Below are 26655 nucleotides of genomic sequence, written 5' to 3'. Positions count from 1 at the left end.
AATCCCTGCTAAAGTTAAAATACAAAGGTAGGGAGGGACCAAAAAAAAAATCTTTCATTTTTCATTGAGCAGAGCTCTAAGAATTATGATAAAAAAACAAATCTAGGAAGTTTCCCTGTGGCACAATAAGATAAAGATCCAGGAGTTCCCGTTGTGGCTCAGTGGTTAACGAATCCAACTAGGAATCATGAGGTTGCGGGTTCGATCCCTGGCCTTGCTCAGTGGGTTATGGATCCGGCGTTGCCGTGAGCTATGATGTAGGCGGAAGACGCGGCTCAGATCCCAAGTTGCTGTGGCTCTGGAGTAGGCTGGTGGCTACAGCTCTGATTAGAGCCCTAGCCTGGGAAGCTCCATGTGCCTCAGAGCGGCTCTAGAAAAGGCAAAAAGACAAAAACAAACAAACAAACCCAAAAAAGATAAGGATCCAGTGTTGCTGCAATGTGGCATGGGTTCCCAACTTCCATATGCTATGGGTGCAGCACCCCCTCATCTCTACTTTTTATAGTCTTCAAAAATAATACATAGAACACTTGTACAACTGTTTTTTTTTTTTTCTTTTCTTTTAAGGTACAACTGGAAAAAATACAGAACAAAAGTACCAGAAAAAAAATTCCAGTCAAATTGGAGTAGTAGAAATAAGTCTACAGATTGATCAAATAAAAAACAGCCTAACTCCTCAATCCATGAAAGTTAAGGATAAGAGAAAGGGGTAGAACCAATACTGGTAAAATTAAGAAGTAGGGTGAAACACAACATATTTACTAAATCTAGTAAATACACAGAAAGGATTTCTTGGACTGTTTTGAGAAAGGTAAAAATACACAATTTATAATTGTAATTCCCTTTTAAAACAAAAATCTTCACAATATTTCTATATAGATTCACATATTCTTTAATTTTGTCCTCTTTACAGCTGAACTCCCAATTCACTGGCTTAAGGGCAATGGATTAGTCTTAACAGCATCTCATTTATAACCTCTTTAATTCTTAAGACTCTTGTTAACTTTCGATTTAGTTTTCCAGTCATATTTATAAAATAAAAGAGTAACGAACATAGCATTCAAGTAATTGCCAAGACAATTCTATACAGACTATTACAACAATGCTGCTAAAACTGACCTGTTAAATGCTGAGAACTAAACGTGTACAAACCATGTATGAAAATCTAAATTTAGGCAACAATTTGGGACACAATACATCTAAGTTTAAGTTGTTTATAAGTTGAATATGTAAACATACAAGAATTTCATGTACTAAAACTATTTCAAAGCTTATAGATGATAAAATTAGGCAAATGGAGGTAGGTTTACAGAACTCTTCCTGCTTAAGTTATGATACATGCTAAATATTTAGACAAAGAGGTGACCAATGTATTACAGGTATTTCAAATCTCACTACTATAGAGACTAAAAAGTAAAAAACCATATTTCATTTCTAAAGGTACAGAAAATGTCAACATTTTCTAGAAATTTCTTATCCATACATACAGTATGTTAGATAGTTTATAAGTTAATCAGTAATGAAAACTGATATGGGGAGCATTAAAGAGAACAAGTCTTAACAGCCATTGCAGTGTTTATTACATATTCTTTTTTGTTTAAACTCAGAAAGATAAAAAAGGATATTACACCTCTGGAGAGACATGCCAAGATCAAGGTCAGGGTGGTGATGAACACACAGTATAAAAATAAAATTCTGATTTAAAACAAATTTACTCACCTGTAAACCATTTCATTAGGAGCTGAGTCATCAAAGGCATAATCAAAACGAAATGTTTGGTTTTCTAGGTACCTTGTTAAATCTACTTTTTGTTTTGGTTCATGTACCATCACAACATCTTTACTAGGGATTGTGATTACATCAAGATCTTTCATTTGAGTTTCTAAAAGAATAAAATGAAAATCAATGCCCAGTAATTTTCACAGCATTTGAATTAATGCACAAAAATTATTTAAAGTAGGAAGAATTTAGATAAAAGTAGTCTTGAAAATAGAAATATCCCATAAACATGCCATTCAATAAGACAGAATATTTCAATAACAAAGTAAAAAAAAAATCAAGATTTCTGTGAAGCCAGGAATGGCAAAGATTCAGAGAGCAGTAACAAATCAACAAACCTAACCAAAGAGATCTGCATAATGGTTATGTACAAACTCGATAATTTACATTTAACTCTTCCAAACTAATCTGATTTCTGACATTCTCAAAATATATTACTGCACACAGGACAAAAAACCAACACTTTATGACAGCTCAATAAGCATACCTTTTTTATTGAGTGGTCGTTTCCTTACACAAACACATATCCTATGTTCATCAATCTAAAAATAAAATATTTTTTCCAGTAATTAGCAGTGGTATATAAAATACTGAAAAGTCAACTATGCAGTATTTCTTCTTGAAGTTTTAGAAATTTAGGATAAGTAAGCTCAAAAAACAAAGGCTGATTATAGAGAAAGTTGTTGGCAAAGATAACTGGCTGTAGACAAGAAACATGATTCTCAGATTATTAACCAAAATAATTTGAACAATTTTACAATGCGCCAATTCTTAGACATAAATATTTTTTCACAAAACTCATGTTCTAATATTTGCCTTCTAATGATATTTAATATAAAGCAGGAATTGGCAAAATACAGCTTGAAAGCCTACTCCAACTCATTACCTACTTTTGTAAAGTTTTACTGAAATAGCCATAACCATTCACTTATATATATATGTCTATGGCTGCTTTTTCTTTTCCTTTTTTTTAAAGAGTTTTCCCTTTCTCCACACCCTCTCCAGCCTTTATTGTTTGTAGACCTTTTTTTTGCTATTTCTTGGGCCGCTCCCGCGGCATATGGAGGTTCCCAGGCTAGGGGTCCAATCGGAGCTGTAGCCACCGGCCTATGCCAGAGCCACAGCAACGCAGGATCCGAGCCGTGTCTGCAACCTACACCACAGCTCACGGCAACGCCGGATTGTTAACCCACTGAGCAAGGGCAGGGACCGAACCCGCAACCTCCTGGTTCCTAGTCGGATTTGTTAACCACTGCGCCACGACGGGAACTCCTATGGCTGCTTTTCATACTACAGAGGTCAAAATCAGTAGTTCTAACAAAGACCATTTGGTTCACAAAGCCTAAAATATCTGGCCCTTTTCAAATAGATTTTGCCGCTCACTGTGGTAAAGAATGAGCTCAGATGTAGGTTAAATAAATGGAGGAGTAGCAAGGACTAAAGTACATGAGATGCAAATTTCATGAACTATTCTATTAAATCAGACATAATGTCTGCCTAACACAAGTGTGTTTGGTATACTCCATACATTCCGTATATGCTAGGTCAGACAGATTATTTTTCCTAAGTATGAATTACTCACAAAAATATTACCTGTACAATAAGTTCTCATTGTTCAGTAGGAAAGGGGTTGCATGATAAGACAACCTAACATTTTTCAAGCACTAGATTTCTGGTCTACAGCAGTCCTCAACAATCATCACTTATTGTTAAAAGCCAGAATAGCATTTATTTAAAAATAATAAATTAATTAGTAGTAACTTGGATTGATGGTAGGATCATCAGCCCAAGTCAAAGAGGAAATAAGTCTGGAATTGAGATAAAAGTATAAATGATGGTCAGAAAGGAAACTGGGTCTTTCAACACTTCTAACATCACTCCTTGAGTGTGGCTCCGCCCTACCAAGCACATGGAGGCTTTGCTTTGAAATGGAAGCAGAATTAAAGTTAGAAGCATGTCTAACATTTTAAATCATTGGAAACAAGGGTGAATGTGGATGGATTTCTCGATTTTCTTAAAATATGGAGGAGCACTAATAAGGAGAAGAAAAAATACAGAGCTAAAGACAATATTAATTTAGAGGGTTTTAAACATCTTTTTATTCATAGCATAAAAAGTTCCAGGTAATTGTTTGCAAAAAATCTTACAGGATCTGCTGTTGTTAATGGTCTATAATCCAAACTTCCTCTGAAGTCTCTGATCATACACATAATTTCATAATTTGGGTTTGTAGCATCAACATCCTGTAAGAAGAAAAAGAGAACACATCATCTATTGTAATTACAATAATGTAGTATTTGTTGCATTTATATTGTATGGTTTGAAAATTAAACTCAAGCTAATAAATTGTGTCATTTGTAACAGCCAAGTCCAAATTCAAGCTGGAGATGTGATAGTTCCAGAATTTAAGATTAATAATACACCCAGGAATCACTTTCATATGAGAAACACAATTCTGCTAGTCTATATGCATTCTGTTAACTCCAAACCAAATACTCCTTATCAAGGCCACTCAACCTATTTCAAATATTCATCTATTATACATATACCTTAATTATCTTAGAAAATTGAGTAAAATAGAAAGAGTGCTCATCCTAAATATTAACAAAGAACTCTAGAAAAGCTGAAATACTTAGAGAAACCTCATTTAGTCAGATTCTTCTCAATTCCTAATTCAATGATCCAGCAAAGTAGAACTATGGATTCATTTATGTTCATTCCCAGCGTCTACTGACTCTCTCTCAAAAAAAAAAAAAAAAAACAAAAAAAAAAACAAAAAAAAACCAAAAAAACTAAGACATGGTATAAAACATTCCTAAATCAATAGGACACAGAATTTAAAGCATCAAAAGCCAAGATAATTTTTAAAATTCAATTACTGAACACTAGCATCAGTTTACTTTTTGCTCCAAAAGTGAGAAAATTCAGATTAAGATACAAATAGCAAAAGTTTGTGGCATCTCCAAGCCACGAGTAATAAATTATCAAATCCTATAAAATTGGATTGTGATGATCATTGTGCAACTATAAATGTAATAAATTCATTGAGTAGTTAAAAAATTTTTTTAATCCAGATTTTTTCCATATACTATATGTAGATTTGCTGAGTACAATAAAATTTCAAAATTGTAAATATAACTTACTTTCAATTAAACTTCTGGGAAATAATACCAACTATGTCAAGTGAGAAGCAGAATTAAAGTAAGAAGAGATCACAAAGATGAAAAAAAATACTATAAAGTACCCACAGGAAACACCAGGTGGCATCTTTGTTAAGTAGCAGCAGATCTATCTGTTTTGTGCACTATTTCAAAACTCAACTGATCATTCTCAGGTCACTTTCAGATAGAAGCTGATTTATTCTGGTTGAATATTATATGGATTCCACAGTTTTACAACATGACATCTTTATGATTAAGGTCATCTGAACATACGTACTCCTAAATAAGGAAACGATCCTGATGTTTTATTACAAGAAACAAGTTCTAAGAATATAGCAGATACAATGCAAGCACAATGGATGATCACCTGTACAAGAGCAGAATTTCTAATATGTGAAGACCTGTAGAAGGATAAAAGACCAGTCTTCTATGCAATTTTTCCGTTGCTAATAAAATTCTACCATCTAAAGGGAACGTGAGAGGAGGAACACAACACCTAGTATAAGTCAACATTTAATATAAGTCAAAACAATGAATTTCCACCCTTTCATTGTATGTTGAACTTATTAACCATGCAAAAACAACTAAAAAATTTATAGTATAACCATACACTTTAACTGGGTATTTTTTCTGTATGTGTTTTTAGATCTTCTAAAAAGCCCAAATCCTATTATTCTTGATGTTATACTTCCATCAGAGTTCTGTAACACAATGGCTTAATATTCAAAATGGAGTAAGCTTTAGGACTAACACATACCCACTAAAACTTGAAAAGCATATGTAGTGAAAATATGTCATGATAAGTTACTTCCCCAATAGTTTATATTATTTTTCAATATCAATTTAAGGAACCATATTGAAATCTTTAAATGAATGCCACAATTATTTTTCATAAGCCAATCACTTTCACTGAAACAGCCTAATCTTTGGTTGGTGCATAAACAAAGTGTTTCTTTTACAAACCTGGGCTCTTTTTTCTCTAAGTTCTTGCTGTTGTAGTCTCCTTTTTTCTCGTTTTTCTTGTAACTTCTCTACTTCTTTCACACAATTAGATTTTCTACGTGCTGAAAGAAAAAGATGAGCTGTAAAAGTATAGTTTCCTTTTAGAGTACTGTGCACTTACATACAAAAATTTTGTCATTTTACCACATACACCAAAAAAAGGTACACAGTGACAAAACATGCCTATAACAATATGTGAATTTTACTTATGAGCTGCTTTAACAAAAGTAGGAAAAGGACAATATACAAATAAGAGTCAAGAAAAATGACTCTAACATACTGATACATGCCATCTCTTGGTTTAGAATCAAAGATCTCTGAATGGGAGATCAAGAAGCAAAGTAATTTTTTTCTATACCATCTATTCAAATTATCATCTGGCCAGAATTTTAAAATCTAAGCAACTGAAACATTGTCAAGAGTTTTTTATTTATAATTTTTTCTCCAAAATATACATTTAAAAACCCAATCAACAGAGACTAAACTAACAAGTAAAAAATTTTTTTCCCACAATTTAAAATCTGTAATCAAGTCTGTAATTAGACTGATTACTATTTGGGGACTTACAAGTTTGACCAAGAGAGAATACATGTATGCCTAAAATGACTGAATCCTTGATACATGATTTACATACAAGGGGGTCCAAATTCCTTTTTTGCAGCTTGAACTGGAGATATATCTGAAACACTACCATTCTGTTGTGCAGAGGAAGACTGTTCAGGAAGCTGACTAGGCCGTGCACGTGCAGAACCAACCACTGTAAATGAAACAAATTTTAAAATTTAGAACAGAAAATTAGTAAAGGTGAACCTTATTAAAAGGAAAAGAGATATCTCAAAAGAACTGATACTTAAAAACTGCATTACCAAACTACCAGGTTCTCTACTCATGTGTATATAAACAAAATATGTAATAATTGTTCAATACACTGAAATGCTAAGAGGTTTTCAATCATTTAAAAAATATAAGTGTACAAAATACAGATTTTATATGCATTCTCATTTTGAAAAACTTACAGAATTCTGAAATACAGAAAGTTAAAAACTTGAAAGTCCCTCAATGCTCCTTGTATTCTAAATCCCACTCTTTGCTCCTTAGATACATAAACCCTCAATAGACAATGTCCTACTGTGGATGTTAAAAAAGTGAAAAAAGGAATATTAACTATATCACATTTTACTAAGAAATATAAATTTTCACAAGGCTCAAAGAATAGTGCTGTAAGTGCAGGACTTTCCCTCTACCTCCAATCTCACTACTAATACCTACACCTGTCCCGCTTCACCATCCATCCATACAGGGAAGCATCACTAACAGAATGGACCATTCTCAACAGCTAAATATTAGAAAAGAAATTAACTGTGGTTTCCATCACCTAGCTGAAAAATACAAGAGACATGCAATTAATGTTCAACCTGTCTTTAGCAGATTTTACAAAGTTACCCATGACCCTTTTTGCAAGTCTGTTACCCAGAAAATCTTGGAAAATGTCATGATAATTAAATTTACACTTGTGAAAACTAACTCTCTAATCCTTTCTTTCTCATAATACTCTCCTCAAATTTGAAAAATCATTGGGTAAATAAGATGAATCAAAACTGTGTCATAAGTTTCACATTCACTACAATTATAAAACATTTTTTTTGATATCACTGACACTGTGTTTGGAAATTAAGAAGATACCAATCTTAAAATTAGCCACATAAAGTGTAAATGAACAGGTACATCAAAGGTAATGTTTACTTTTGATTTACCTGGTAAGGGCCATAGGCAAAAATGAGTAAGTAAATTTTTACTCACCTCTATTATCTCTTGGAGGAGGATCATTCTTAACAGAAGCCACAGTCCGTCGATTCTATAAAAGAGAAAATGTTCATTTTATTTTCTCTCTACTCCTCATATACATGTCTATCACAGTAATTTCATTTAACTGAACAAAAGCAGACATACAACAATATAAAACTAAATGGAGAAAAACTAAAATTATCTTCTAATGAATTACTCCTAATGGTTATCAATATTCAAGTTTCTTTTATGAGTATCCTGCCACTGCTCAAAAACATTCAGGAATAAAGGACAAGAGTACCCTGGTGGCTCAACGAATTAAGGATCTGGCATTATTACTGTATGGTATGGATTTGCTCTCTGGCCCAAAGAACTTCCACATGTCCCAAACAAGAGTCAGGTACTGCTCTAAAGATTCCATATGTATTAATTAATTTAATCTTCATAACAACTCTATGAGGTCATTATTATGATTTTTTTTTCACATTTCTATTTAACAGCTTAACGGTTACTGGTAACAGGATTCACTAGCCCAGTGGTATGGCAGACCCTCTGATCAAACCAGAAAGGAACAAGAGGATGCAGAGGAAGAATTAATGATCTCAAATGGTATTTAATAAGTCCCTACCATTCTACTAGCTGCTTTCATATATTATTTAATTTTTTTGTTGTTGCACCCATGGCATGCAGAGGTTCACAGGCCAAGGACTGAACCCAAGACCCAAGTCACAGCAATGACAATACCAGCTCCTTAACCTACTAAACCACCAGGGAACTCTGAGGTCATTATTATTGCTATTCTGGTTTCAAAGATGAGGGAATCGAAGTAAAGAGAGATTAGGTAATTTCACTAAAGTACGCGTTTTTAACCATCATGCTATCCTGCCAAAATCATGTAATACACTTCATCTTTGAATACTGGGGTAATTAATAAAATACCAGTTTTAGACAATTTACAGCCCCCCTTTAAAGTGAAACATCAGGGAGTTCCCGTCGTGGCGCAGTGGTTAACGAATCCGACTAAGAACCATGAGGTTGCGGGTTCGGTCCCTGCCCTTGCTCAGTGGGTTAATGATCCGGCGTTGCCGTGAGCTGTGGTGTAGGTCGCAGACGCGGCTTGAATCCCGCGTTGCTGTGGCTCTGGCGTAGGCCGGTGGCTACAGCTCCGATTCAACCCCTAGCCTGGGAACCTCCATATGCCGTGGGAGCGGCCCAAGAAATGGCAAAAAGACAAACAAACAAACAAAAAAAACCCCAAAAAACAAACAAACAAAAAAAAAGTGAAACATCAAAATACTATAAAATGCACAGTGACGGTTCTACTAAAAGGTTTCATTAGACTTTCAAAGATTTCCAACACTGAATAGTTAAGGGCAGAAGTTTTTGGTCCTATTATTTATTTATTAAGACTTCATTCACCTAAAAAAAGATATCAAATGGCTCTCAATGCTAACTACACTTCAAATCACACGGGTACTATTAAAAGGATATTGATGCTAGGGCCATCCTTCAGATAAAATAAAACAACCTCTGGGAGTGGGCCTGGGAATAAGTATTCTAAAAAAGTTTCCAGATGATATTAATGCACAGCAAAGGTTGCTAATGATACACCAAGAAGTATAAACTATGATGGTCCTTCAAGGTTGTGAAGCCAAATATGAAAAACTGAACATTTATAAGGGGTAACTAATGACCTCTAAGCAGTAACTCTTAACAGGATGAAATTATAGGAATAGAAACTCTGTCTTAGGTTCACATGCATGGTTTGAACAACAGAATGTTTTGTTGATATTGCTGAGTTTCTATATTATATTTGGATGTTTATTTACGTCTTCCCTGCAAGATAGCAAGTTCCTTTAGTGCTAAAGTCATATCATCTTAATCTTTGTAGAGATAAAACTAACAATGTAGAATAATTTTTTTTCTTTTTTAGCCTCCCCCATGGCATACAGAGTTCCCCAGCCACAGACTGAATCCGAGCTGGAACTGAGACCTAGCCCACAGCTTCAGCAATGCTGGATCCTTAACCTGCTATGCCCACTACGGCAGGGATCAAAATGGCACCTCCACAAAGACAAGCCAGATCATTAACCCACTGCGCCACAGCAACAACTCCAACAATGTAAAAGAATTTTTGAACACAAAGCAACGAATTGCAGATTTAACAACTTTCAGGGACTACCTGATTTTAAAAGTTGTATTTTGATACAAAGTTTTAACATTGAGACATTTCTATAGAAAGGAATAGGAATTATCTTTTAAAATAATAAAAGTAACATGTCTTTTATTTTTGTTAAGATAAAACTATTAGGGAGGATATACCATGGTTTTAAAATTTACCGTCACAAGTTAACAGAGAAATAGTTAAACTACAATCTGTTATTTTCCATTTTCCTTTAATAAACATAAACAGCAGAATTACTATTTCAGAATACTGAAATGAGAATTTATTATGAATAATAAACTCACTTCTTCCTTATCGAAGTCATATATGTTCACTCAGCAAATACTAACAAGCAGTTTTGAACCATATCTCCTAAGAAACTATTATTAGTCTTAGGAAAAATCCTAATCAGGCATGGATTTTATAGGATCTTACCTAATGACTGTTGTAACTCTGAATTAGACAACTTTCAATCTTTGAAAGTTTGTCTTTGTATACATGCATGTAAAGGCAAGAAAGAATTAATAAGTATTTTTTCCTTCTTTTTAGGGCTGCACCTTCTGCACATGGAGGTTCTCAGGCTAGGGGTACAGTTGGAGCTGCAGCAGCCAGCCTGCACCACAGCCACAGTAGCATGGGATCCAAACCACGTCTACGACCTACTCCAAAGCTCGGAGCAATGCTGGATACTTAATCCACTGAGCAAGGTCAGGGATCAAATACTCATCCTCATGGATACTAGCCCAGTTCATTACTGCTGAGCCACAATGGGAACTCCTCAATAAGGTTTATTAACTAGTAGTTCTCATTGCAGTTCAGCAGGTCAAGGACCTGATGTTCTCTCTGTGAGGTTTCAGGTTCAATCCTTGGCCTCAGGGTTTAAGTATCCTCAGGATTAAGGATCTGGCATTGCCGCACACTATGGTGCAGACTGCAGATGCAACTCAGATCCTGTGTTGCTGTGACTGTGGTGGACGTCCCAGATGCAGCCCCAATTCGACCCCTGGCCTGGGAACCTCCATATGCTGTAGGTATGGCTGTAAAAAGAAAAAAATAATAATAATTAAAAAGCAAGCTAATACTTACACTCTTCTCAGCCCCATTTCAAACTAGAATATACATGCATATACATGCACACACCACACACACACACCCTGCTCTGAATTTGCACCACTAACCTTTACAATTTTGTTTACTTTAGCTGAGGATGTTGGAGGTGGGGGTGTCTCTGGACTGGGCTCAATTTCTTCATCTGGTACAAGGTCAGGGTTAAGTGAAAAGATACTCTCCAGGTCAATCTGTTTTTAAAAAAATGCACACAATATTTTATATATGAGTGTATGTGACCAACTCACCTTTCTGTTTTCAAATAAATTTACATAGAAAGAATAAATGTTTAACAAGGTAGCACTTTGTGGTCTTGATTACATGACCAATCACATAAGATATACAGGAGAATCTACCTTTGAGTGAAATTTTTTAGTCACTTGAGGAATGTCAAGGAATACATGGATTATATTAAAATTCTATAGTTTTATGTTTTGTCTCATATTCAAAAATCTTTAATTGTAAGACTGGAAATAAAATTTAACCCAGTTATCATACCTCTTTGCCTTTTGTATCTCCATTTTCTATCCATTCAACAGTTACACTTTCATTATCTTCATTTAAAGATGTTACCATTGCTTGATGTATTCGGCCTAAGGGGGAATAAAATATATACTTTTAAAATGCCATGAATTATGGCATTCCTAAATATTGTCAAAAACAAATTTATAATTTACAAACTTAAAAGACTATGACATTATTTTCCTTACAAGGGATTTCTACAGATTCTCAGGATTAGGGAATGAACTTTGTCTATGGGACCATGAATCAAATCTTGCAGCCTGTCAAGACCAAGAACTCAAGAAAGTGGATTAGACTGAAAGTTTTCAAAACACATGATAAATGGTTACAGTGGCATGGAATATCTGAAATTTTATACTGTTAAAAGAGTTCTAATTGTTAGAAAGTATTCCTACTATGGATCTTATCTGTTAGTGACTATAGATCTAAAATAATTATTTTACATTTTTACATAACATTCCATGTTTATCACAAGTTATTTAATGCCTTCTTTTTGGCTATGCCCACAGCATGCATAAGTTCCCAGTCCAGGGATAGAACCCAAGCAACAGCAGTGACAATGCTGAATACCTAAGCACCACCAGGGTACTCCTAATACCTACTGATAGGTGTATTTTTTTTTTTTTACACTATTACAAACTATTATTACACATTTGTTATCACGTACTTGTCATCACACAGATCAACAGATGCATACACACATGAGTATAAGTACTCTGTACATTTGTATATATATATTTAAAACTAATTTCATCTGTTTTCATCTTACTCACAGATATGATTATTAGTCAAGTAAAGAGAGAAACTGTGTTATATATCTGCTTATTCAACATTATCTAATAAGATGCTGAACATATGGAATTTTCTTATATATTTCCTAAATGACATCCTTGAGGCATCTATAATTTATCTTAGAATAATTCACAGTTCTTTAATTATCTTTAAAAAGCCCAGATATAGAGTATATAAAACAAAAAATGTTACTATAATAACAAGGTATACAGTATCATTAAAGAAAATATGAATACTAATAATTTTAAGTATTATTTATATATGGAATTACTAATATCTTTTCTATATGGGCTTATATAAAAATTTGAAACAAAGTCTTTGTTAAAAATTCAAATACCAATGATTTAAGTATGTACTCTCAAGTGATATATTGGTGCTTTTTTTTTTTCCCCCTGTCTTTTTGCCTTTTCTAGGGCTGCTTCCCACAGCATATGGAGGTTCCCAGGCTAGGGGTCGAATCGGAGCTGTAGCCACCAGCCTACACCACAGCCACAGCAATGCAGGATCTGAGCCACATCTGCAACCTACACCACAGCTCACGGCAACGCCTGATCCTTAACCCACTCAGCAAGGCCAGGGATCAAACCCACAACCTCATGGTTCCTAGTGGGATTCATTAACCACTGTGCCACGACCGGAACTCCTATTGGTGCTTTTTTTAACATCACTAAAATATATACTGGCAATCTTTCCGTGACAGCTTTATAGACTGACCTATTAATTTTAATAACTGCATAACATTCCATAAAAGGAATGCATCACAATTTATTCCTTCACTAAGAATAATTTAAATTGTTCCTGTTTGCCATTAAAAGATGTTGCACTGGGTGTCTGTGCAGACCAGGTCAAGGAAATTAAAATTTTGATAGACCTCTGAAAAATCGCTTTCCATTTATATTCCAAACAAATGCATCTATTCCTCATCAACACCAAGAGTAATCAATGGAATTTTTTTTTTAACCAATATTGTAGGCCAGGTGTTTCTTTAACCTATTACTTTCTAAGTACATACATGTCAGAGACTGGCTCATTTAACATAACAAACATAGCTATGCAATAACTATGGAGTAGACACCTCCCTTCTTCTTCTTCTTCTTTTTTTTTTTGATTTTTAGGACCGCACCCACAGCATATGGAGGTTCCCGGGCTAGGGGTCTATCTACAACTGCCAGCCTACACCACAGCCACGGCCACGCAGGATCCAAGCCGTGTCTTCTACACCATGGCTCATGGCAATGCCAGATCCTTAACCAACTTAGCGAGGCCAGGGATGGAACCCATAACCTCATAGTTACTAGTCGGATACATTTCTGCTGCACCACAACAGGAACTTCTACCTCCTTTGTTAAAATGAAAAAACTGAAGTTCATGGTTTCATAGCTAACAACTAGCATGGATGTGAACCTCAGTCTGATGTAAAAAGCACTTGCTTTTATCACTATGCTTCTCTACACTCCTAAATTAAGCTAATGAGGAAGAAAGCCCATGTGGCTTAAATTCCAAATAGCTCTGTAACAATTTATAATGTGTAGTACAGATTTTCAACCCTCATTGTACACCAGAAACTCCCAGTGGTTTTTACAAAATAAAATGATGACGCTGAGTTTTATCCCCAGATAATATGTCATGTCTTAACAATTCCACTGATGCTTTGGTCATGGATTATTGCATTTCCCAACTACTTTCTGCTTCTACCCTATCTGACCTATTGCCTATTCTCCACAGAAAAGCCTAAACGTTCCTAGTGAAAACTAAATGAGATTACTCCTTTACTCTAAAACTTCCAGTGGCTCCCTATCTTGCACAGAGTAAAAATCAGTCTTTTTAATGACCTTTAACAAAGCCCTACATGATCTGCCCCCTCAATACCACTCTGATACCATTCATCCCTGACAATGGCAATTCTCCATTTTCTCGACTAATTTCTATCACACTCAATACTCCACCCCCCAAAAAAAAAGTTCTAAATGGGTCAAAGACCGAATGTGAAACACAAATGTAAAAGCAACTGAGTAAACAGTGGTGTCATTTACTCAGGTAAGTGGACATCAGAGGAGAGGCAAGTGTTGGGGATGGAGGGAAACAATAAGCTGGAAAATACTGGGAGAATTTAAGGGAGAGGCTTAAAAAAAGGAAATTAGATAATGCTCGCTGAAATTTGATTTGTACTAGTTATTAGGTAAATAACTAGTACAAATAGTACATGTCAGTTGGGTCCTCTGGGAAGCAGAGGTTGAGACAGTTATGAGGACAAGAGGCTTACTGTGAAAAGATAAAAGGAGGAGGAAACAGGACTGTGGTGGAAAATTTTCAGACCATGATGCAGATTACGAAGGAAAGGGGATATAAGGCAGAGAAAATCTCAGACCTTGATGCAGATCTGACAGTCTTGGCCAACCCATCAAGGAGCTCCAGAGAAAAGACTGACCATTAGAGGAGTCTTGCTGGGCCAAACAGAAATACTCCACCAGAACTCACACCATGCTCAGTCACTGGCAGGATGTTGCCCTGGAAATTCAAGGCCTCAGCTCAAAAGCTAAGGAGCCTTGAAGACATTAACAGCTGAGGCCGTCAGCTAAATATACTTCTTGAAGCCGAAGCTTTTTTTCAAAGGGAAATCTAAGCCATGTCTTTATGACTGCCACAGGATATGAGTTCAACTGGTAATGCAGGTGAAGAGTGAACCTCAAAGAGACATGAGTTGCCCTGCTGTCCACCACCACAGTCTAAGAGGCTGCTACCATTGTTTGTATCAAGCCCCTAATTTATTATCTCCGTAACATGAGTAGTGAGGCTAGGACCCAGCAGACATCTTTCCTACCCCCCCACCAAGGGCAGCCTCACAACTGTAATAATACCCACTAGCGGAGGTAAGAAAATTATTGCTACAAAGGTTTTGGGAAAGGTGAAGTGGTTTAATATAGTACATTGATATGAATTCACCAATAGGAAATGATCCCAAAGAAGATATATTTGAACACCAGCCTACACCATAAGAAAATATAACTTTCCAGGAGGAGAGGGACAGGCTGTTGTTAATGCTGTTGAAGAGTTTAGAGGTCTCCATGTAATTCCCAAAATAACTACCACAATAATGAAAATAGGGAAAAGCATGTGCAGGTTCCAAAAGGCAGGACCAATACTACCAATCCTACTATTGAGCATCTACCACAATATTCCAACATTCCTAAGGTGGGAGAAGTGACTTAATGTATTGATAACTAGATGTGTGAAAAGAGGCAGACCAGTGGGACAAAATCTGCATTATATATCATGATTTCACAGGGACTTTAATCTTCAAAAACAGCCTAGACTGATGAGCAAGGAAGATAAAGAAAATCAAGGAGATAATATCAGCAGTCTTTTCAAAGCTGGTACCTTCAAAACTTCCATTACCAATGTAAACACTCAGAAAGCCTTCAGCTACAAGTTGGCAGAGTCAAAAGCAGCTGATTCACCAGTTAAGACTAAGCTCTTGAGACTTAGTAGGGCAAGACTGAGAAAATGCTGGCTTATCTCTAGTATAGTTCAGTTTACTCATCCAACAAGAAATTAAAGTGAAATTCCAGCAATAAGAAATAAAAAGACTGGAAATGAATGAACAAATAAAATCTTAAGTGTTTGCTTTTTTGCCAGTGAATCAGATAACTAGAAATATCTGAAGTTATCTATGCAACATGGGGGGGGGGGGGTTATTACTTTTACCAAAAGATGTTGCAAAAAAATTTTCTAAGACCGAATCTTTCCCATATGCCTTTAAAGATTTTTGTTTGGAGTTCCCTGGTGGCCTAGTGGCTAAGGACTGGCCAACTTTTGTATGCCTTGGGTGCAATAAAAAAAAGTTTTTGTTTTATAATATGGTTCAGTTGAGATAATCAAATACTTTATTTTTAATTACTGTAAAAAATTACAGTTTTATTTTTTCGAAAGTCAAATGGTAATCACTTGTTAAACAAAGGTGTTAATAAAATAAAAAGAGGGACAGTCACATGAGGTTTTTCAAAGGAAAAAAATGATCATTTAGTGATAAATATGGATATCATAGGAAAATTTTGAGCCAGGATGACTGGTAAAATGATGCTACTAGATAATTTATACTAAGTCTGATTTTTGTTTTTTGTTTGTTTGACTGTTTAAGAAGTTCCCAGGCTAGGGGTTGAATCAGAACTTCAGCTGTGGCCTATACCACAGCCAAAGTGATGCCAGATCTGAGCTGCATCGGTGACCTATGCAGCTTGTGGCAACGTTAGATCCTTTAACCCACTAAGCGAGGCCAAGGATGGAACCCACATCTTCATACTAGCTGGACTCTTAACCCCTGGAGCAACAACAGGAAATCCCTAAGTCTCAGTTGTTAATAGCAATCATGCACTGTTGTTAGTAAGATAACTACAGATACAGAATTACAGCTCAGAGATTAAATCAGGATTAGAAATATCTTTCCCCAGAATCTGTGACAATATTCCCATGTGGCCCTCCAAATACCATCCCAATTTCTGTTGAAAAAAATTCCTGTACCCTATCCTAACTCATTGTTCTCTGATTCTCCCATCAACTTTATTGTGAATTATAGCATATATACATCCATATTTTAAAAAATAATAGAGCAAACAAGTATGTATCCACCATGAGCCAGGTTAAAAAACAATACTTTTGAAACCCCGTTATGCCTCTCTCCTTAAGTGAACCTCCCTCTCCCTCTTTTTCCTCTCTACCAGAAGTAACCAATACCCTGATATTTGAGGTTAATATTGTGTGCTGTTTCTTTATAGTTTTATCAGTTATAAATGTAACATACACAAAAATCTAAAGTTTACCTATTTTTAAATGTATATAAATGGACATTTTTAAGACTTTGTTGTTTTATGCAACACTATTCTTCTGAAATTCATTTATGTTGCTTTTCACTCATTTATATTCACTTATTTTCACTACATACGAATATGCTAAAATTTTTTTCTACTGTTGATGGATATTTCTTTTTATGTTTTTTCTGTTAGGAACAATGGTACTGTGGGCATTCTTGTACATGTGTACTGATACAAATACACAAGTATTTCTGGGACATACAATAAAAGAAGAAATAAAGAGTAAGAACATAAAATAACTTTTTGAGGTAGTGTTATGATGTTTCCTACAATGGCTGTGCCTATGAAGATTTATAATCGCACTAGCAATTACTTCACATCTCCAATAACACTTAATATTTGTCAGATTTAAAATAATCGTATCGTGGATCTAATTTTTCTGACTTAGGTTATGCCTATTTCAAGTTCACTGGCCATTTGGGCCTTTCATATGTTTGTGTTTTTATTTTTATTTTTTTCTACTTCTCTACAGAAATTATATACTCTTTGTAACAATTTTCTGTTATATGTATAACAAGTACTTTCTCCAAAGTTGTGGCTTATCTTTTCATTTTCTCTATAGTACCTTTTGATGACTTTACATTTTTAATTTTAATGTAGTCAAATATATATATATATCTCAATTATGGCTTTTTTAAAATATACATATTAATTATGGCTTTTAAATGTCATAACATTCTTCCAGAGACTCAGGTCATTAAGATACTTTCCTATATTGTCCTCCAAAGTTTTACAGAGCCTTTTATATTCAAGACTGTAATCCACTGTCATTTTGATCTTTGTGTATGCTAACACAATTTCCACCACAGGAAACTGTTCCAATATCTTTTCCTGAAAAACCCTTCCATGTACCTGCAAAACCGCCTATAAGGAGCCCCCACTGTGGTGCAGGTGAGAATCCAAATGCAGTGGCTTGGGTGGCTGAAGAGGTGCAAGTTCAATCCATGGCCCAGCACAGTAGATTACAGGATCTGGTGTTGCTGCAGCTGCAGCGGAGGTCACAGCTATGGCTTGGATTCAGGAACTTCTATATGTCATGGTTGCAGGCATAATATTAAAACAAAACAAAAGCCTATTTTTCTTATCTCTGAACCAAAACTACAGTGTCTTAATTACTTTTATAGCCTTGCAATAAGTCACATTATCTGGTAGTTATAAATCTTTCCTCCTCATTGTTCTTTAAGAGTTTCTTGGATATTTTTACCCTTTCTTGTATGTCTTTATAAATTTAAGAATCAGCTTATCAAGTTCCAAAAAATATATACAATAAAAAACCCCACCTGTTAGGATTTTGATTAGAATTGCATTGAATATTGTTTTAGATTTTTATACCACTGATTAAGAATAATACTGGCCAGCAGTTCCTCTTTCTCATACCAACCTTATTCTAGAATAGTTAGCATAAAATTAGAATTATTTGAATCTTAAGTGTTTCGTAGACACTGGTTAAAGCCATCTTGGCTTAGGGTTTTATTTGTGAGAAGATTCAATTTCTTTAATATAGGATTATTGTTGTTTTCTATTCTTGACTTTTGATAATTGCATTTTTCTAGGTGATTTATATTAAGTCTTCAAATTCTGGACATAAGGTTCATAATTGTATTGAATGCCTATGGCATCTGTAATGATAATCACTTATTTATTCCTAATTTTCAACTATTTGCCCTTGATAAATCTCACTTGAGATTTGTCAATTTTTTTTTTTTTTTTTTTTTTTGCTTTTCAGGGCCACACTCGGAGCATATGGAGGTTCCCAGGCTAGGGGTCCAATTGGAGCTACAACTGGCGGCCTACGCTACAGCCACAGCAACCCAGGATCTGAGCTGTGCCTGTGACCTACACCACAGCTCAAAGCAACGCCAGATCCTTAACCCACTGAGCAAGGCCAGGGATCGAACCCTCAACTTCATGGTTCCTAGTCAGATTCATTCTTGCTGTGCCACAATGGGAACTCCCAAGAGATTTGTCTTTTCCAAGAACAATGCCTGGTTTTGTTGACCCCTTTTACTTTGTTATTAATACTTAATTACTGCTCCTAGTCATTATTATTTCTTTCTTTCAACTTACTTTGGGCATATCGTGTTAATTCGTTTTCTTAAATTCTTAAGGTAGATGCTTAGCTCATTCATCTTTATCCTTTCTTTTTTCCTTAAAAGCAATTAGAGCTACACATTTCTCTTCAAGAACAGCTTTAGCAGCATCTTAAACATTTTCATATTCAGTATTTTTGTTATTGTTCAGTTCAAACTATTTTCTATTTTAATAGGAAACCTTGGTCCTACATATCCCTTTAATGATTTCTGAAGGTGAGACACATCATCAATCAGAACAGATAAAGCCACGAATAAGTGGATTTATCCAGTGCACAGTGGCAAAGTATCACTTCTGCATTCCTACCTTAATTACACTGGACTGTGTCCCTTTCAGGAAAACTTCCTATAAACAAGCTGTGGGGACAAATCAACAGGAATTTTTTTTATCAATGTCTTTAAAGAAGAGCCACAAAAACCTTTGCCTTCAAACAGTGAATCTAACTCTGATTCTTTTTTTTTTCATCCTTTAGGAGTCAAACTTCTGTTGTGCTTGTCTGCTCAGCCCCACCCATCCACTAGTATTTCTGAAGCCATTTCTGCTCCATGGTGGTATCTTGTTCTTGAGCTCCACTATGCCTTTTTTTCTTGGCTGCATTTGTGGAATATGAAAATTCCCGGGGCTAGGCATCAAACTGGAACCACAGATGCAACCTACACCATAGCTGCAGCAATAATGGCTATTTATATTCAACCCACTGCGCAAAGCAGGGGGTGCAACCTGCCATGGCAGATCCTTGACCTACTGTGCCACAGGAGGAACTCCTCAGTTATGCCCTTTTAAAGGTTTTCTCTTATATATCTGGAGCAGATGGATGCCAATACATAAACTTTATTGTACTATTTTGATGAAAAGTGTCAATCCATTTTTAAGTTATACATTATATTCATAGAAAATGGGACTCAGATTTGAAAACTGTTAAGTTCACACTATTACATAATTATTAGTTCCAAAACTATGATTTTTTAAAACTTAAAAATCTAGCAACAGATTTAAAAGATTTCAGCTTGACTTAAACCTACTTGTAAAGATAAATATATCTGCTGAGGGTGAAGCATAAAAGTAGTTGCAGAGTTTTGGGAAGTATAAGGAAATCCTGTACAAGTTTCCCCAAGAAACCAAGTTTCTTGGTTTTTAATACCCAAGCTTCATAAAAGTTATTTCTCAAGAGGATTCAAAGAAATGGAAAGATATTCCATGCTCCTGGATTGGAAGAAATGATATCGTTAAAATACTATCCAAAGCAAACTCTAGATTTAATGCAATCCCTATCAAATTACACATGACATTTTCCACAGAACTAGAACAATGCAAAAATTTGTATGGAACCATAAAAGACCCAGAATTGCCAAAGCAATCCTGGAGGAGAAAAAAAACAAGCAGGATGCATAACTCTCCCAGACTTCAGACAATATTATAAAGCTACAGTAATCAAGACAGTGTGGTACTAGTACCAAAACAAACATACAGACCTATGGAATAGAATAGAGAACCCAGAAGTAATCCCAGACAGCTGTGGTCAATTAATCTTCGACAAAGGAGGCAAGAATATAAAATTGGAAAAAGACAGTCTCTTCAGCAAGTGGTGCTGGGAAAACTGGACAGCTCCATGTAAATCAATGAAACTGGAACACATCCTCACACCATACACAAAAATAAACTCAAGACACCATCGAACTCCTAGAAAAGAACACAGGCAAAATTCTCTGACACAAACCACACAAATGTTTTCTTAGGATAGTTTCCTAAAACAATAGAAATAAAAACAAAAATAAACCAATGGGACCTTTTACACAGCAAAGGAAACCATTAAAAAAAAAAAAAAACAGAAAAAGCCTATGGAATGGGAGAAAAAAAAACCTGCAAACAATGCAACCAACAAGGGCTTAATCTCCAAAATATACAAAGAACTCATACAACTCAACAACAACAAAAACCAAACAACCCAATTGAAAAATGGCAGAAGACCTAAACAGACATTTCTCCAAAGAAAACATACAGACTGGCCAGCAGGCACACAAAAAATGCTTGACATCACTATTACAGAAATGCAAATCAAAGCTACAATGAGTTACCACCTCATCCCAGTGTGAATGACCATTATTAACAAGTCAACAAATAACAAACGCTGGAGAGAATGTGGAGAAAAAGGAACCCTCCTTCACTATTGGTGGGCATGTAAATTGGTACAACCACTACGAAAACAGTATGAAGGTTTCTCAAAAAACTAAAAATAAAACTATGAGCAATCCCACTCCTGGGCATGTATCTGGACAAAAGTTTCATAGAAAAAGATACATGCATCTCTATGTTCACTGCAGCACTATTCACAATAGTTAAGACATGGAAACAACCTAAATGTCCACTGACAGACGACTGGATAAAGAAAATGTGGTATGGGGGAATTCCCATCAAGGTTCAGAATTAGCAAACCCGACTAGCATCCACGAGGACACAGGTTTGATCCCTGGCCTCGCTCAGCGGGTTAAAGATCTGGTGTTGCTGTGAGCTGTGGTGTGGGTCACAGACACAGCTCAGATCCTGTGTTGCTGTGGCTGTCATGTTAGGATGGTGGCTACAGCTCCGAATGGACCCCCAGCCTAGGAACCTCCATATGCCACAAGTGCAGCCCTACAAAGACCAAATTAAAAAAAAAAGTATGTTATGTATACACAATAGAATACTACTCAGCCATAAAAAAGAACAAAATAATGCCATTTGAAGCAACGTGGATGGTTTAGAGATTCTCAAATGTGAAATAAGTCAGAGAAAGACTAATACCATATGATATCACTTATATGTGGAATCTAAAATATGACACAAATATACCCACAGAACAGAAACAGACTCACAGACATAGAGAAAAGACTTATGGTTGCCTGAGGGGAGCTGGGGAGAGTAGGATGGACTGGGAGTTTGGGGTTAGTAGATGTGAACTATTACATTTAGAATGGACAAGCAACTGAGGTCCTGCTGTATAGCAAAGGGATCTATACCCAAACACTTGTGACAGAACATGATAGAAGGTAATATGAGAAAAAGAATATAACTGGGTCACTTTGCTACCTAACAGAAACTGACAGAACATTGTAAATCAACTATACCAAAAATTTTTTTAAAAATAAAAGTTATTTCTCAATGTAAGGTATTTTGGCCAATGTTTAAATAGGAAAAGATTTATATTTGTATGTGCCCAAACTTAATTCACATTTTAAACAAGTGTGCAAAGAGAAGTTCTAAGTTACATTCCAAATAGAACTGATAGATGGTCATTACCACAAGTTAAAATGGAAGAAAATATTTTACTGCATATGAAATGGATTTGCTACCCTTATTTATTGCTTGTTAACATGATAGTATTAGTGCCAGATACATTTCTAAAACTGATTAGGGAGTTTGGATTGAAGATTAACATTGTAATTTCTTCTTATTCAAAATAAAGGCAAACAGACTCCCAGTCAGCATTTTCACACACAACATTTTTTTTCTGGGGGGAGGGGGTCTTTTCTAGGGCCATACCCCAGGCATACGGAGGTTCCCAGGATAGGGGTCTAATCAGAGCTGTGGCCGCCAGCCTACGCCAGAGTCACAGCAACCTGGGATCTGAGCCTTGTCTGCAACCTGCACCACAGTTCACGACAACACCAGATCCTTAACCCACTGAGCGAGTCCAGGGATCGAACCTGCAACCTCATGGTTCCTAGTAGGATTTGCTAAACCATTGAGCCACGATGGGAACTCCCAACATCTGATTTTTAGAAGCAGATTCCCCACCTTAGTGGGAGATGATGAATTGTTTAAAAACAGGTTCCTTTTGGTTTCTGCTATTGAGAACTAAGACTTTTAAATACAATTAAATCATATGAGGAGTTCCCGTCGTGGCGCAGTGGTTAACGAATCCGACTAGGAACCATGAGGTTGCAGGTTCGATCCCTAGCCTTGCTCAGTGGGTTAACGATCCGGCGTTGCCGTGAGCTGTAGTGTAGGTTGCAGACGCGGCTCGGATCCTGAGTTGCTGTGGCTCTGGCATAGGCCGGTGGCTGCAGCTCCGCTTTGAACCCTTAGCCTGGGAACCTCCATATGCCGCGGGAGCGGCCCAAGAAATAGCAAAAAGACCAAAAAACAAAAAACAAAAACAAAACAAACAAACAAAAAAATCATATGAGAACCACAATAATTATAAGGAGAAAAAACTTGGAATCTATATTTGACTATTTTTAATCTAAAAAATGACCATTTCATATGGTTAAACCTAAGAGAAATATAAGTTTTACCCCATATTTAGATGTCAGGATACCTTATAAAAATAACCTCTATTAAATCAAATAATATAAATGTTAAATATTTTGAAATCATAATCTTTATTTCAAAACCATTTATGTTTAGCTCACTTTAGGAGATATCTTTACATAATTTAAGTCTCAACTTTTGCGGTGAAATCAAAGATAAAATAGTTCAGAACTCAATTTTAATCTACTAGTAAATATTAAGACAGATTAATGAATAGAACAAACAACTGAACTCAAGCTACCTTTGCCCAGTGAACAAAAATTAAAAATAAATGAATTCTATATTTCAGGACTTTAAATCTTTAAAATTAAGATGGTTACTTAAGATTGCTATTGGTGCTATTTAACTTGCAATAAAATCTCATATATTTATTTAGCTGTCAAAAACAAGTTTTACATGTTGACAATTGCCTTTTGGTCTTTGAAAACAGGATCCTATTATATGTTTCCTAGTTCACAGCTGAATTCACAGCAGCTGTGAAGCTAAGAAATGCCAGCAACCAATTAGGCTGGCATAGACCTTGTCTAACATATAAAGTATAATTTGGCTGCAGATGCAGAAAGCAAAGGCTAAAATAAAACATTCAAGAATCCTAATAAAATATCATTACAAGCATTTACAAGTCTGAATATTTACAATGCTAACAAATAAATGTACATTAAAAGGATACAGTGATAGAACATAAGGACAAATATGAAAAAGCAACAATCAATTCTTCTCAGACCTACAGTGCTTTTAAAAAGGTTGCAGGTGTTTGCGACATATGTAGGATTTACAAACTCCATGCTTTTTTCTATTTCTAATTACTCTAACCAGAGTTGAGGTATACATGAGCATACTATGACACGTCTTCCTAAAAAGTAAACATTATTTGTATCAGTCCCCCTTTAAACTGTTTCTATGAAAGTTTATTTTCATAGTTCTAAAATAGTGAGATGTAAATTAAATTTTCAAAGCTGAAATATGTGAAAATAACAACTAAAGTGGTTAGTGAAAATAAAACTTGAATTATGGCTGTTCACAATGGCAGTGTGCAAACCCTAAGAAGTTAACATTAATTTTTGTGTAACATTTGATAAATTTACAAACATTTCAAAAATCAATGCTTCATAAATATCAGCTAAAAATGTTTACAAATTTTTACACAAACTTTTGGTTTGGCTTTTTAGGGCTGCACTTGCAGCATATGGAGGTTCCGAGGCTAGGGGTCTAATTGGAGCTACAGCTGCTGGCCTAAACCACAGCTGCAGCCATGCCAGATCCAAGCCCCATCTTCGACCCACATCACAGCTCATGGGAACGCTGGATCCTCAACCCTCTGAGCGAGGCCAGGGATGGAACCCATAACCTCACGGTTCCTAGTTGGATTTGTTTCCGCTGCACCATGACAGAACTCCTACATAAACTTTAAATAAACTAGTAGACACTGGTCATTCACTTGCATTTAGCAATGTAATGAAAACAAATAGAAAAATTTTATATGCCAATAAAATATACAGTTCTCTAATATATATATTCTTTTTACAAATCTAGTAACCTCCTCAGTTTTCAATCAGAATACTACTGCATAATTTGAATGGCTCTTTTTTAAAATGACTTTTTTTTTTCCTCTTTGCTTTTTAGGACCACACTTGCAGCATATGGAAGGAAGTTCCCAGAGTCAGAGGTCAAATCTGAGATGTAGCCACCGGCCTACACCATAGCCATAGCAATGCCAGATTCGAGTGTGTCTGCGACCTGCACCACAGCTCACTGCAACACCGGATCGTTAACCCACTGAGTGAAGACAAGGATGGAACCTGCGTGCTCATGGATGCTAGTCAGATTCGTTTCTGCTGTGCCATGACGGGAACTCCTTAACTGACTTTTTTAAAAATGGTGATAAAATCCAGTTTTCTCCTCTCTACAAGCAGGGACTAAGAGGAAAAGCAAGTATAAATACCCATATTAGGAAGAACAAAAAATTAAATATTACTCTGACCTATAAAATCATACATTCAGAACAAGTGTTTGGCATAGTATTGTTTCTGGAGGGTGAGTAAAATACATATATGCTCACTCACTTCTGAGTAGTTGGTAAATAAATACCTGAAAGAAGCACTTTCTTCCAAGTCAGTTTTGTACCAGAAGAGAATCCTGATAAATTTTCTTAAAACATACTGACCTCAAAACTTTTCCACCTTTACATCATGTGATTAAACCTTAAATAGGTTTTATTATTTCTTAAATTTTGTATAAAATATTGATTCTAATAAAAAAAATGAGTGTATATTTAGTTATAAGAACCAGCGCCAGTGTGGAATGCAAATTTAGGTGCATCTTTCCAAGAAGTCATAGCAAAACACATTAACTTTCATTGTCTAAGAGGTTTGTTTTAAAGATGTCTTTTAAAACAGATACCAACAACAACAACAGCAACAACAACAACAACAAACAGATCCAAAATTCCTTTCTTCAATTTATTAAAAGGAACACGAAGACAGACCAAAGGGAAAAAGCTGGACTTCCCAAAATGTTGCTTTTTAAAATAGAAAGAATAGGGAGTTGGGATTGATATAGACATACCTACCATATATAGCACAGGCAAATTTACTCAATCCTGTGTAACAATCTATGTGGGAAAAGAATCTGCAAAGGATGGATATATGTATACATATAACTGATTTACTTTGCTGTATGCCTGAGGTTAATACAACCTTTTAAGTCAACTACATTCCAATAAAATTTAAAAAATAAAATAGACAACAAAGGACATCACTAAGCATTATTTAGAAAATGAAAAAGGTTAAATACACAGGAATGTGCACACATCATTTTTTGTCTTGCCGACTACCCCAAAGCAGCTTCCAATTTATTATTTATACTCTCTTGAACGGTAAATGTCAAATCTCTCCTAGATGCACTGATCAGTAAATGAAGGCCAAAAAGATCTGGTGATCTGTCAGAGATCATTGCAGCAGATCCAGGAGAAGTTAAACTCCTAAACTCTGATATCCAGGTTTTGTTAGCTAACATCATCAGTGATGAAAAGAATCCTTAATGAGGAAGACTATGTATGTGTCACACCTTCTTCAACAGCTTTGGTGGAACAAGT

General features: G+C 35.6%; 1 protein-coding gene across 6 annotated transcripts in view; it reads right to left on the bottom strand.

Moving 5' to 3' along the window:
- The window catches only part of KIF2A (kinesin family member 2A), a 79805-nt gene that overhangs the window by 21213 nt on the left and 31937 nt on the right, over positions 1 to 26655 (bottom strand). For 3 of the 6 annotated variants that reach the window (XR_014830727.1, XM_021076561.2, XM_021076563.2), the window contains exons 2-9: positions 11497 to 11591; positions 11070 to 11189; positions 7743 to 7797; positions 6577 to 6699; positions 5904 to 6004; positions 3927 to 4022; positions 2267 to 2321; positions 1720 to 1882 (exon numbers count right to left, since the gene is read on the bottom strand). Coding sequence is in view for 5 of the 6 variants with exons in the window: in XM_021076561.2 (XP_020932220.1) it covers positions 1720 to 1882; positions 2267 to 2321; positions 3927 to 4022; positions 5904 to 6004; positions 6577 to 6699; positions 7743 to 7797; positions 11070 to 11189; positions 11497 to 11591 (808 nt within the window). In the remaining variant the exon portion in view is untranslated. 6 annotated transcript variants of the gene reach the window in all.

The sequence above is a fragment of the Sus scrofa genome, chromosome 16, assembly GCF_054392235.1.
Source record: "Sus scrofa isolate SSC_HxYL_T2T_F1_AM1 chromosome 16, Sscrofa_HxYL_maternal_Yorkshire_Landrace_v2.0, whole genome shotgun sequence".
Lineage (NCBI taxonomy): Eukaryota > Metazoa > Chordata > Mammalia > Artiodactyla > Suidae > Sus > Sus scrofa.
The sequence above is the reverse complement of the archived record's forward strand: the minus strand, read 5'-3'. Positions and strand labels throughout refer to the sequence as shown.